The sequence below is a fragment of the Onychostoma macrolepis genome, chromosome 03 (assembly GCF_012432095.1).
Source record: "Onychostoma macrolepis isolate SWU-2019 chromosome 03, ASM1243209v1, whole genome shotgun sequence".
Lineage (NCBI taxonomy): Eukaryota > Metazoa > Chordata > Actinopteri > Cypriniformes > Cyprinidae > Onychostoma > Onychostoma macrolepis.
Genome location: NC_081157.1, coordinates 29,761,098 through 29,775,332, shown reverse-complemented (window position 1 = coordinate 29,775,332; position 14,235 = coordinate 29,761,098). Strand labels below are relative to the sequence as shown.

Genomic DNA, 14,235 nt, shown 5'->3' with positions numbered 1-14,235 from the left:
TCTTATGGTATTGTTCACTGAATGTTTTCAAAAAGAATTTCCTGTAAGCTTGGTTTCCTTTTATTTAATCTCTCATTATATAGCCATGCCTTTCACAAATGGAGATCTGTTAGAACCTGCAGCCACTGACAGCACAAGTCTTAACAGTGCCAGTGCAGTGATTTCTCCTGCAGAGATCTGCTATAAAAATGTAGGCTTTAATGCATTTTCATCTAATTTGTATATCTCTCCAAGTAGCTTTAATTTGAAGGCAAATGGTGTGTGTGTGCTTGTGTCTCTTCAGCTGCGATGCCGTAATGACAGTATCTTGTCCACCGTGCCTGAGCCACCAGACCAGAACTCCATTGTTAGGAGAAGCAAGGAGAACCCAAACTCTCCATACAAATGGTAATTAAAATCAGAGCTCTATGTAACATAGCGGTATTTATAGTAAGACCATGTTGACTTGTTTTTATAAAACATGTATTATTGCTAAACATTTAAAATATATTTATTTAGTTCTTGCCATTAAATAGTCTTAGATGCTGACTTGAATAAATCAATAATGTAAACTACATAAATAAATATAAGTAAATTATTATTTTACCTTACATACAGTACACATTCAATTAAAAATGTTCATACCTAATACTTTATATATTATTTTCAGTGTAAAACAACAGTACTTGTTAAGGATGAGATTTTGTAGTGTAAACACCATGGATAGTTCCTAATTATCATGGTTAGTTCAATGTGTCTGGTTTGTATAACACAAACTATGAAATTTGTTTTTAAAACTAGTAGTCTAACAGTATTTTGAACTGGTGTAGTTGTAACAAAAAGTTAAATGGATATTGCTACTTAATTATGGATTATTTAGGATGCATTTCCAGAAAAATACCTGTTAGTAGCTTTAGTAAAGTCATAGTGAATTGTTGCTGGCATTGTAGAGTAAAGTTCACTATGCTGTATCTCTCTTTCAGTATTCCCATTTCAGACACTGCAGATACTGACAGTGGAGACAATGCCGACATGGGTATGAATGCATAAATCATTTATTCCACCCACTCACCGCTGAATCATGCACTTAAGTGACTCACCTTTGTAAAAATGTCTCTTTCTTTACTGTAGATGACCATGACTTAGACTTTTCCTCCTACGGGCCTTCATCCATCCATTCATCTTCATCTTCCCACCAGTCTGAGACAATGGACTCGTATGATCTGGAGCAAGTCAATAACATCTTCAGGAAATTCTCTTTGGAGAGGTATTTTGATGTCTACTTACAATCATAGTGTTATTTATAATCATTCTAGGTGGTGAATCAACTTTCCATTTTCGCGACCTTGACAAATAAATCTTGTCTCTGTCATCTCAATTTGTACATCTATATTATCACTCCGCTTTGATCTGTGCATGTGCGCTTTTTCTTTCTCCAGACCGTTTCGTCCTTCATTGACATCGGGCCCTCCGCAAAACACATTGCGGCCAGTGCAAAGCCTTTTTCTCTCTGGAGAAAACCTTCTATCGGACATCACTCTGATTGGTGGAAATGATAGCGGCATCTTTGTGTCCTCTGTCCAGTCCGGTTCTGAAACAGACCAGTCCGGAGTTAAAGTCGGACATCATCTTTTAATGGTGGATTTGAACTCCTGCATATTCTCCACAACCAAAATAAAAAAAAACCTGTTGTAGTAGTAGTAGTAGTAGTAGTAGTAGTAGTAATAGTAGTAATCTTTTCCCGTTTGGTTTCATTTATCCCCTAGTTGGAAGGCAATGTTCGTGGAGAAGCTCAGAGTGTGGCTTTGGACACCTGCACCAAAGAGGAAGCTCACTGGACCCTGCAGAGATGCACCGGACAAGTGCATCTCCATTACAAGTCTAACTATGATGGTGAGCTCAGACCTCTCTTAAAAAGAGGGTGCTTTGTTTCAAGAGTTCAATGTGCAATGAAGGTTAGAAGGTCTAATACTTCAAAAAGTCCTACGCCACTCTGTGAGGAACCTAATAACATATTCACACTCTAAAGAAAAGACAGGGCTTTGGTCTTTTAACTCACAGCTCTGTCTGAATCAAATGTGCTGCTGCTCTGTTTCCATCACACACCATCTTGTTCAGTGTTGTGTTAAGCTGTATCCACAACAACTGTTCCCAGGGTCACTTCTCAGCACCTCAGTGGCTCTTGTGGTCTTTATTGGGTCCCTGTTTTGACCCCGCTTTCTTGTTTCCAGGCTACAGGCGGCTGCTGAAGGACATTGAAGATGGCACAGTGGTATCCGGAGACTCTTTCTACATCCGTCTTAATCTGAACATCTCCAGCCAGTTGGACAACTGCTCACTGAATGTACGATGCGACGAGGTGCTCCATGTTCTGGACACCATGCACCAGGGCAAATGCGAGTGGCTGTGCGCCCGTGTTGACCCTTTCACCAACAAGGACACGGAGAGAGGCACCATACCGAGCTACTCCAGGTGAGGACACTGAAAACTGAGTGACCATAATAGGGTCGGTTTCAAAACGAGTGTGAACATTGTCTATTGCCTGCTGCAGATTGTCTGTCAGTGCGTGGGTGAGTGTGTGGGCGTGCATTTTTATATCTGTTAACTGTGACGAGAAGCTGTAAAGTGAACTTAGCTGTCACCTCCTCCCCAGAGCCCAGCAGCTCCTCTTGGTGAAGATTCAGAAGCTGATGTGTCGAGGAGTTCGAGAGGAAGTCGAGACTCTGCGAGGACTCCGGGTCAGTTCCTTCTGGATTATTGGAGAAATGCGCCCACTTTTGGCTTTTATGTTTGTTGATGAGTCAGAACCGACGAGTCATAATTTGAATGCCAATTAATGTGACCGTATTCAACACTTTTTGTCACTTCAAAGGGATAATTCAGCCAAATATAAAATTTTCTCAACATTTACTCACCCTCATGTCATTCCAAACCTGTATGACTGATTTTCTTCTGTGCATCATAACTGTTGATGTACTCTTTTATGTACTGGGCAGCTATGGATCTGAATCCATTTAAAATGTCAGTCAACACCTATTGAAGCAAAACAGTCACGAACCTGTCTGAACCTGTCTGATCCTCAGAATTAAGCAAACTGTTTGTTCTGTGTATTTAAGACGTATTAAAGGGGACCTATTATGTCCCTTTTTAAAAGATGTATTATAAGTCTCAGGTGTCCCCAGAATGTGTCTGTGACGTGTCAGCTCAAAGTACCCCACAGATAATTTATTATATCATTTTGAAAATGCCTATTTTGAGTGGAAGTAGAAACACGCTGTTTTCATGCATGTCTCTTTAAATGCAAATGACCTGCTGCTTTGATTATCATACATCATACATCACTGAAATCATACATTTTAAACCATATTAGTTTAAACTTCTGATAGACTTTTTTTTTTTTGAGCGCACACTTGGGGTGTGCGATATATATCGTCTGTGATAATATCGTAATTGTTGTTTTAACGATGTGCGATTTGACATTGAGTATTTTGCAAAAAACATTCAAAACACTCCTACAGAGTTCACGCTTACATTTTGTGAAGTCTAGATTAGTGCGAGAGTGTGTTCTTTCACTGCATGATTCAGTCTAATAAAATGCATTTAGAATGATCACAAAATTCAAGATATGAGGACAAAAAATATTTATAACATTTCAAATAGTTAATCAATATCACACAAAGAGTGCCGTTTCTTTCTCCAAAAATGACCATGATTACAAACGTAATATTGATTTTTTTAATTTTTTTAATTTTTATTTTTTTTACAACAGTTCAAATGCATGAAGTTAATTAAGAGTCTTATGTTTTAGACACCATATTGCCTGTTTTTGCTCTATTTCGTCAACAAAAATAATTACAAACACAGCCACAACGCTGTTTTGCGTCTCTGAGCAACATGATGGTGTTTCGTTTCTGAATGAATCAACCGTTTAAATGATTCGGTTCAATCACAATGACTCACTTATTAACAGTGACTTGCTGCCACCTACTGGTGGTTTTAATTTCACATTTAACATTTCTTTTTATTATTTAAACAATTTCAAATAACAGTATTCAACGTTTTATGTTTAATATATCAAAACATTTATGTATTTGTAATTGCAGGTTAAATGCATTCATGTCCTGCATTAAACAGTGTGTAAATACATCTAAATGCCACTTCAGATGCAGCTTCTGTGTTTCCTCTGCATTGCAAAGATGAATTTAGTTGATACTGATTTAATTTGCTTGGTAACAGCCCAAATGTCTTATTATTCTAATTCACTGATTAAATGTAAGAATTTGACTCAAAAGATAATGCACACTTTTAGAAAAATGGCTTTATAAAGGTAAAAATGCCCATAAGAGGTAAAAATCTATTTAAACTTATTGGAAAAGATTAATTTCTATCCGTGTGAACTGACCACACCACACAAAATATGAAGAATATAAAAAAAGATACCAGCACAATAACACACTCAGCAAAATATAGTCTAATTATCGTTATCGATAAAATCCAAGAAAATATCGAGATATTATTCTATGTCAATATCGCACACCCCTTGCGTACACAAGTTCTCTTTCATGTCTTTTTGCGCTTAAACTGTCAAATACACACAAGTTTATGTTAAAAACACACGAGTTACAAAAACAGTCGGTTATGTCTGTGAAGGTAAACAGCTAGGAAAGAAATCACATGTTTATATTAGATCTGTGACAGCAGCGTAATATACAGTACTTATACTGCAGTCTATGCTGTTAATATGACCCAAACAATAAAATAAAAACAGAAAATCACTCACTGCTCTAGAATTAATAATTTCTATAGCTGTAATAAGGAGACATTTCTTACCTGAATGCTTCTTTTAAATGCTCTAGTGTGACTCACTCAGGGTGGAGTCTCTGCTAATACGGCAGTGTCCGTCAACAGTCGTGGGCAGGGCTTGTAAAATGTGACATCACATTGTACAGATTCTGCGAACGGCTTGTTCTGAGACACTGTTTATGATTTATGGGGATTAAAAAAACAAGGAGCGGGTGGATTTTTAATCATTATAGGGTGGTTGCACTGCCAACACACATTTATGTTAAAACAACATATAAAAGTGAATTTTGCATAATAGGTGCCCTTTAATGCAAATTACCTCTGTTTTGATTGGCTACTCTCCATGTTAAAGTAGTTCACACTGTTGTTCATCAGGGTTGCTGAATACAGTGTAGGTGTTGTGTGTATAGTCATATATCAGTTAATTCATAGTCATGATGTCATTCCCTTAATGGTTTTTGAATGACACGTTTCTCATAAATTGCCCTGGGCTGCGTTTCCCAAAAGCATCATAAGCTTAAGTTGATCAGAGCTACGATCAACTTAAGCTTACGATGCTTTTGGGAAACGCAGCCCTGGTAAATATCACTTTCCATGAGTTCTTTTCTAATAAATTCTCTCACTTCCATTTGTGCTCACAGAACACTCTACAACCTGAGGAGCCCACACCATCTCAAGACCCCAAGTCTAGTCCACGCATGTCCAGAGCCAGTGTCTTCATCTTTCAGTTATTACAGGTAACAGGTCTTCTTGAGTTTGCTCTCCCTGCCATAGTGCTGAGGTCTTACTGCAGATAGGAAAAGAGCAGAGTCTTGCTGAGATTAAAAGAGATCTCTGGTGTCAGTTTGTCAGCAGGGTGGATAACAAGTACAAGAGGATGAACAGCAGTGAGCGTGTCCGCATTGTCAATGGAGGAAATCCATCATCAGTTTCCAGACCAGGTTTTGAGACGCTGAGGCCTGAGGGTAAGACTGCCCACCCTAATCTTTGCTTGTTGATTTCGAAGGAATGTTTGCAGCGGATGCCTTGTAGACAGGCTTCGTACTGTCATGAAAATGAAACCTGAAAATGTCAGGGCATTTGTAGTTTGTTTTCCAGAACCGAAAAAATTAATAATTAATTTGCTCTTTTTAGTTATGCTCTAAATTTTTTAATCAGCCTTTTCGTGCACAATCCCCAGAAAAAGATTGGTTAAAAGGAATGAGAAACCACTGCTTTCATATTCACACAGTGCCGCTCGTGTCTAGTGCTCTAGTGTTTATGCTGAATTATACAGTATTTGACATTTAGCAGAAAACTGCTTTCAAATCTGACCCATGAACTGTTTCTGTTCTTTCAGACACATCTGACTCAGAGAGCGACTTAAACAAGAGCTTGAATCTGATCCCGTACAGTCTAGTGACTCCACATCAATGCCAGCGTAAAAGACCCGTCCTCTTCACCCCCAATGTCCTAGCCAAGACCATCGTCCAGAAGTTCCTTAATCTTGGAGGTGCTATGGAGTTCAATATATGCAAACCAGGTAAAAGTGGGTGGAGGAAGGTTGTAGCACACTGTGGTGATGAGATGGTGATAGAGATATTGTTCTGTAAAAAAAAAAAAAAAAACAGTATTCGCCATTATTAACTATAGGTCACACGTATGATAAATTCATCTTGATAACAAGCTCTTTATTTTAATTTGTTCCATGACTTCAACTCTTACGTCACAAGCAACAACCCACTCAATCTATGTTTAGTACAAGGTTCTGAATGCATGTAATAAACCTCAGATAAATCTAGTCATTATCAGTTATTAATGTTGAGTGGGTTAGGGGTAGGGATTGATTGTTTGATGTACTTGTTCTTTTGCATATATGTATCACTCTTTTCCTTTTTTTTATTTTACACAATAACTAAATATTTTATCTCTAAGTTCTGAAGTTGATCAGCCTGCTTTACAAAACTAATATTGCATTAAATAATAAAAATCAAATAATTTATGCAAACAAGACATTAAAATAACAAGTTTCCTGTGAACAATGTTGTTTTCTGTAGAATGTAGTGGTGTAATGGAGTTTTATTTTAAAAACTCATCAGATGGCATAATTTAAAACCAACATTTAAGAGCTGACAACTGATCAAGTAAAAAATTATGAATAATGCTAAATTATTGGTTTAACCCATTATCGGGCTATCTATAATGATCTTTAAAAAATAATCAAGTAACCAGGGTAATTTGATGACATTTGGTTTCAATAATGCTTCAAGAAGATCTGCATTTTTTTTGCTGTACTTCTGCTGATTCTGCAGAAAAAATGGTTTCAGCTTCAGAGTTCAGCTAGGCACTGTAGTTAGATTCATGAATAAAAGGATCCTATTAGCAGATTCTTTAAATCATAAATCAGTCTGGATGAGTTAAAGTGCACTTAATTAGAATGTGAGACTTAAGTGTAATTACCGACTCGTTGTTCATATGTCACAGTGTGTATTTTTGACTACACATCCTTAGCAGAGTTTAATTTTTGCTTTAATAAGTTGGGGGCTCTTCTTTCAAAATAATCATAAATGGAATCTTTAAGATACTGGAATTAATAAAAGTAATTGAATCAGAACCACAATCTATAAAACCCTTACGATGCCCCCCCTAGATGCAAGCAATGTTTTCCTTGACATGCCTACTTACAAGAATTATTAATTCATCTTTTTCCAGACATTGTGACAAAAGATGAATTCCTCATGAAACAGAAGATAGAGCCCATCATTTATTCCAAAGAAAAGCAGGCATGCACATATGAGTGCATCACCCCAGAAAACATTGAAGCGGTTGCCTTCAAGGTACAGTAATAAATGTTCTTTTCAGAAGAATTTAATAATAGCTAAATTATGTTTTTGCTTTTATGTGCTGTCATTTCTTCTGCTTACTCAAGAAGCTTGTCAGATATTTGTGTTCGCTGTTTTGCCGAGCAGTATCATTTTGAAACGCTTCCTCTCGGTGAGAGCTTAACCCTTTCCTAAAGACACCAATGGGATTGTCACACTACACCTAGCCCAGGATCTTAACTACTAGTTAAGAGTCATGACATGAGGAATCAAATTTCCCTTGATCTTTTGACATATAAGAGGTCTTTGTACAATTAAAACATCCTGCAAGTTTTATAGCATAAACGCCCACAGGGGAAGCGAAAGAGATGCAGACTCCCGCTGAAACTTTACCTGCTGATGTCACTCTTGGACAATGTTTCTTTGGGAGCCACAATGGTGCTGCTACTGGACACTTCGATTGATGCACATTTTAAAATTGACAATGCAGCCATCCTCTCCTTCTACACTATTAAGTCTACCTATTTGCCACCTTACCTTAAATATTTTTCCTCTCCTTTATTCCATAATGGAGTGCGTGTCCTAAGCGTCGCGTATGCCTTAACATCTCTCACTTCACTCCGATTGATGCACGTGAGCAAACAGAGGTGCACTTTTTGATATTTTTTTTATGTGCACTTTTTTGTGCACGTCAGACACACATGCTCAGTTGAATGTTATTTAAAAGTGCAATATAATTAAATTTACAGTACATTTCAGTGTTTTGTTCACATACCTGCTCCGCCAGTTTGAGAGCCATGCCCACTGGTGTTCAGTCGGCTGACACTTGCCTACACCGAATGCGAGCGTTGCATCATGTTGGGTCTAAAGCATTAGTCAAAGACAATAGAATACCCAAGACTTGTCACTCGTATAGTTTTGAATGGGGAAAAATGCAACGCTCAATATGGCGGCTCTATCGAACGAAGCCCCGCCCTCTAAGCAAAAGAACCAGTCGCTAATCGGTAAAGTCAACAGGTCACTGCAGCTGCCTTTAGAAATCCCGGTTGCTATAGAAACAGTCAGCATTCTGAGACGTGCGCTCAAGACTGTGCATGCGCACTGGCCGGTCTAGCCTGAGAAATAAGCTTTTTTTAACACCATTTGAACAAAATAAACAACATTTATGAGACAGTTGTTGTCAGATTTCATTGGTGATTTCAAATATGAAATTTAATCTTAAGCTTGGCGAACAGTTTTGGAGAATTTGATGTTTCCCCATTCGAGGAGATAGGAGCTGCACTCGAGGATGCCCGAGAGGCGTTACAAAGATGGCCACCGAGTGACATGACTTGCCTTAAAGGGGCTTTGATATAGTATACAGATTCCCATTCAATTTCTGATGAACACCATGCGCTTGAGCTACTCCTGACAACAGAACACACATAATAATAAAGGAAGGTTCACTTTGACGTATCCGGTTTAAACAACTTCTTTGGGAACAAGTGGCTTTGTCTGTACATTGATACTGTTTTCCATGCAGTGACATTAACCAATCATAACAGTGGCCATTTATGTGCATGCTTTTTTAGGGGAGTCAGCCCTTTAAAAGGAATCATTTCAGATATAGGGTCAGAATAGTCTTTTTTTCAGTTTTTTTAAGAAACTTCAGGGTTAACTGAACCTCAAGAGACACATTGCAATAAAAAAAATCTGTCTTTTAACACTTGTCATTTTGAAACTCTGTTAAAACCACCTGTCTTCTCCTCCTCAGAGTGGATCCTACTCTTTATTCAAAAAGACTTGATACAAACAAAGAGCTCTGTAAGTCTAATTGTTTTTAATGTGACTGAAAGGGGAATGAGCAGTGGTATGTAGGAGACAGACCTGATGCTCCTGATGGCTGCAGATGCAATCTGCTTGTTGGGGGTTTATCAGGTGGTTAGATGAGAGGCAGCATATTGTTTTTCACTTGCTAATGTGTCAGGAGATGAGTCTAATTTTCCACTGCAAATCTCACTTTTTCGAGAGGTGTGCCAAAAACAGGACAAAAAATGTGAACTGACACCTCACTGGACGAGTTCTCGATTCTCTCTTCACTTCTCAATTCTCTTTTCTGCTTTATGTTGTAAATTAATATTTACAATATTGCTTAGATTCCCCAATAGCTGTTGCTTTTTGATAATATTAAATGCAAGAAAGTTTAAAGTGTATTTTTAGGGAAAATAAATGATATTAAATTAGTCTTTTGTTTCTTAGAATAAGCACTGTCTCCTGGAAGCTGATCTGAGCTGTGTGAAAGACTTGTTGAGGAGAGAGATCTACCCCATCGTGATCTTCATCAAAATCTGTGACAGGAACATGAAAAAATTAAGGCAAGAACTCTTCCAAGGTCTTCGTTCTTGCTAAGACTCTTAAATGAGTGTCATATTCATTATTTAGTTTCAGTTTGAAGAGGTTTAGTTTCATTATTCAAGGTCAAATGTGATCGTTTCTGGTGTTTTCCTCGAGCAGGAGGCTCCCTCTGAAGGTGGACTCTGAGGAGGAGTTCTTGAAGATGTGTCGCTCTAAGGAGAAGGAGCTGGAGACGCTGCCGTGCTTGTATGCGAGTGTGGAGCCTGACTCTTGGGGTGGGGTGGAGGATCTCGTCAGGATCATCAAGGACAAGATTTTTGAGGAGCAGAAGAAGACGGTCTGGGTGGAGCAGGACCTGCTGTGACCTGATCACACGAGCGAGTAACGGCTTACGGCGCACCAAAACTCTATTTTCAGCTCGGGTGGAATGTGTGCAAGCAGCACAGGCGTGTGAACAGGAAGTGACTCTGTCAAAGGCGTCAAAGGTGAGGTGTGTTTCTCTCTGCTGTCAAAAAAAACAAAAAACCCAAAAACAAAACCAAACGTGTGGACAAGGTACCATGTGATGCTCCTGAGGTTCACATTGTAAGCAGTGGAAATGTTCTCTTCCCAGAGCTTCTTATCTGTTATTCTCCTGAAGCGGAGCTGTTGGCAATAAAACATTATCCTTCCCAGCATCCACCTGTAATGCTCAATATAGGGCTGCCCATTGAATCTTGCTTCAGCTGTATTCTGGCTGATTTGTGTATAACTGTAATTTGGATCTGATGCCACCATTGTTGCAATATACAGTATGTACTTTTGTCTTTATAGGCACATTACATAAATTAATATTAGTGATTTCTATATTTATTTTAATGCAAACCTACATTTGTAATGTGTTTCTAATCTTTGTGCCAATAACACACGTGTGGCTTATTTCTGTGCTCATTTCAGCTGCTACCTTAATACTTGCCAAGGTTTTACTATATCGGTAGGTCATACGGTATTTCAATGGCATTATACTGTACATTACCGTACATGACATGTCAAGCTCATGACTGTAATTTGCAACTTTGTGGTTTTTCTTTTTTTTTATGTTGGCATTATTTTGGAGTTTGTTTAAGCTGTCATTGATTGACGTCCTAAAGTGGGCTCTTATCTTAGATGTTAGAGCTGTTTCTGATGTTTACTATGTTACAATACCGCTTGCCATTTTGAAATACCATGATTCATGGTTACCTAACAAGTAATATGACATTTTTTTAAGGTAACATTTAAGGTTAAATGTATAAGGGAATGTATAAGGGTGTATCATTTTTTTTCTTCTTCTTTTATATATATATATATATATAATCAAAGATGAAAAGGGTTTTTTAAGCATCATTTAAGCATTTTTCCTGTACTTTAGAATTTGTTCTGTTTTAACTAAGCAAAAAAACAATGACTATCATGACCTTTTTACCATGATTTACAGAAGACACCCACTAAAATGTCACTCAGAGTATCAGTAGTTGTATCCCAAAGATCTTGTCAGGCATGTTTAAAACAAGAATCATTAGATGACACAATGGCATGAATGACTAATTCAATGTAATTATAATTCTTTACAAATCTCTGCCACTATCCTTCAAACCAAATTTGTCAACAAACCCATTACCCATTTTATTAAACTGTAATAAAATTTCTTTTATACATTTTAATAAGTACAGGTCAGATTAAGTATGTTTAAATTTTACATAGATATATATTTTACACTGAATGAAGATGGAACATTATTTCTCCCATATTTTGACATTTTTTCACAAACGTTATTTAAAACATTTGACACACTTCTTGCATTTAATATGCTTTCTTTGTATATAAAATCACTTCTGTAAAATTAATTTGGTGCAGACACCAAAATGGGACGTCCTGCCTTTGACCCATACAGTTGGATTATTTGTTTTTTAAATCTTTATAATTAAATGTATTTCATATATTTAATTAATTAGTTGTATTTATTACAGTACAAATGTTCCATTTAATCAGTCATATACTACAAAGTCATGAAAACTGCATGTGTAATAATTATAAAAGAATTATGAAAAAATGTTGAATGACTGATGTCAACTACACTTATATTGACCCCTGTGATTTTAAACATACAGCATATGTACATGTTCATTGTTGGGATTGATGCCATTGAAGGGGAAATTGAATGTACCACCCTTAGCACCAGTTTAATAAAATTAAATAGAAATGTCTGCTGTCTAGAAGGCAGGCTGGAGTAATGTTTGTATAATATCTAATGCCATCTTATCCAGGGGTGTTGAGGCATCAAATTTTGTAAAAAAAACAAACAAATTTGTCACTATAATTTTCAGTCTTTTTTGTGTAATATTCGACTCCCAAGCTTTGATTTTTTTATGTTTTTGTAAATATTATTTTATTAACAGACACAGGAATGTACTGCTGACACAACATGGTGTATTTTATGTAATAAATGGTTTTGAGAAGCAGAGTTTCTGTTTTCTGTTTTCAAACTCACTAGGTCTGATGCAGATTTTCACATACATTGTGCTTCAGAAAGAAACTGACGTGTTTTTGCTGTTGAAATGAGAACTGAAAACGAGTAAAAGGGCTTAAAAAGAGGAGAAATCCTGGAGAGTGTGTGTCACGAGCAGCGCAGTGGAAATTTCAGTTGGTCCCTGACAAGCAGACATCTTGTTGCTTCATGTGGTGTTGGTGGTGGTTCCTTTCAGAGTAGCGTCACTTGCAGACAACAACTCTGACGGTAAACCAACTTTCCACTGTGATTGTAAACACCATTGAAGAGGCTCTCGGATCTGTCGCCGCTCACTAAAACAAGGAGAAATCGGTTTCATTTAGCAGAACGCGTCACATTAGCTTGTTTACAACCCTAAAAGACTGTTACTTTCTCCAGTTAAGCCCATCTTCTGTTTTTTTAGAGTGAAATGCCGTGTTTGCTTGCTTTTAAATATGCCAGGTTATTGTTTACACCGGTTAATAGTAATGCATAAAAGGCCAAGAGGAAGTAGAGATATGAAAATATAATTTGCACATCAATGCGAACACATTATGTTTTGAAAGTCCCAGACAAACAATGCTGGTTTCTGCGCATTGTAGTCCATGTACTTTAGAGATTATGCACAAACTAATTTGTATCCTTATCATAATATATTCAAAACCCACAACATGAAAATCCGGTCTCTACAACCCTGATTGAGTATTTCATTGCTGTACCTTCCAGCGGTTTTTGTTTGTGCCTTTCTCACACAGCTGATCACGACAGGAAGTGTTGCGTACGTCGCAACCGTGTCACTTCCCTCTGGCAGATGGCTTGGCAATCTGTTGAATGCGGTGGTCCCTGCATCCATCAGTCAAACGTGTGAGGAGCGCCGGAGCTGAAATGTCATAATAGACTCTCCGTGAAGGAGTGTCTGTCACAGACATCAGAACTTTTGTGTCTAGGCCATCTGTATCTCTCTATTTCACCCACAGCTTCAGAAGCCATCAGATCCCACCGATCCTTTGTTCTGAGAAGCACAAGGCATTTAGCTGCTCACCAAAGCACAGATAAATGTGTTTTCTGCATAGTTAAATGCGTTTTCGACTGTGCCTTTGTTACAGTTGTTAACAAAAACCTTTTCAAGATCATTGGTTTATTAGGAGAGGAAAGTATTGGCTCATCATCTGCAAATGCTCGTATTCATCTCTTAAATCTTAAAGTTATCTCTTTAAAATATATGTTATTTCTTTTTTTATTATTATATTATTTTTATTTCTTTTTTTCTTTCTTCCTCCCTCCCTCCTCTTGATAAACGGAGGCTTGTTTTTCCAGCAAGCCTTATTCAGTCTAATAACAGCCATTTTTCATTGTGGCCATCAAGCACAGACCTCCATTAATGACACATACACTTGTCCATGTATGAGAGTCATTATGCTGGAATCAAAGAGTGGCATAAATTTAATTATTTGCTGTTTTATTTATTTAATTCGACATTTTCCTCTATAGTCCTCTGAGACCACATGCCCGCTGGGTTTGGTTTATTCTTATCTCACTTAATTAGGCTGGACAAAGCTTTGAATCTGTTCTCTGTTTTACTTTTGAATTCCCTTGTTAAATACGTTTGGCAAGCGTTTGTGCCAGAAAACATTATTTTATCGACTCTTTGTTCTGTATGTTCTTAAGGAGTAGTTTTAAATAACCTTTTGAAAACAAGGTTAAAGGAATAGTTCACCCATAACTTAACATTCTGACATTGTTTATATATTTATTTTTTAAAGATTCATTACGAAGCTCTTGCTCTATAACAACAGTTAGTGGTGAACGGGC

At 37.4% G+C, this 14,235-nt stretch overlaps 1 protein-coding gene across 1 annotated transcript in view; it reads left to right on the top strand.

Moving 5' to 3' along the window:
- card11 (caspase recruitment domain family, member 11) overlaps positions 1 to 12,399 on the top strand; it is a 33,674-nt gene extending 21,275 nt beyond the window's left edge. Inside the window, exons 11-24 of the mRNA XM_058771512.1 lie at positions 84 to 190; positions 284 to 387; positions 963 to 1,015; positions 1,111 to 1,246; positions 1,419 to 1,617; positions 1,746 to 1,872; positions 2,211 to 2,451; positions 2,633 to 2,717; positions 5,424 to 5,519; positions 5,627 to 5,747; positions 6,122 to 6,304; positions 7,474 to 7,598; positions 9,822 to 9,937; positions 10,077 to 12,399. Coding sequence (XP_058627495.1) covers positions 84 to 190; positions 284 to 387; positions 963 to 1,015; positions 1,111 to 1,246; positions 1,419 to 1,617; positions 1,746 to 1,872; positions 2,211 to 2,451; positions 2,633 to 2,717; positions 5,424 to 5,519; positions 5,627 to 5,747; positions 6,122 to 6,304; positions 7,474 to 7,598; positions 9,822 to 9,937; positions 10,077 to 10,281 — 1,898 coding nt within the window. The 3' untranslated portion in view covers positions 10,282 to 12,399. The remainder of the gene's footprint in view (positions 1 to 83; positions 191 to 283; positions 388 to 962; positions 1,016 to 1,110; positions 1,247 to 1,418; positions 1,618 to 1,745; positions 1,873 to 2,210; positions 2,452 to 2,632; positions 2,718 to 5,423; positions 5,520 to 5,626; positions 5,748 to 6,121; positions 6,305 to 7,473; positions 7,599 to 9,821; positions 9,938 to 10,076) is intronic.
- Positions 12,400 to 14,235: the final 1,836 nt, after the last annotated feature.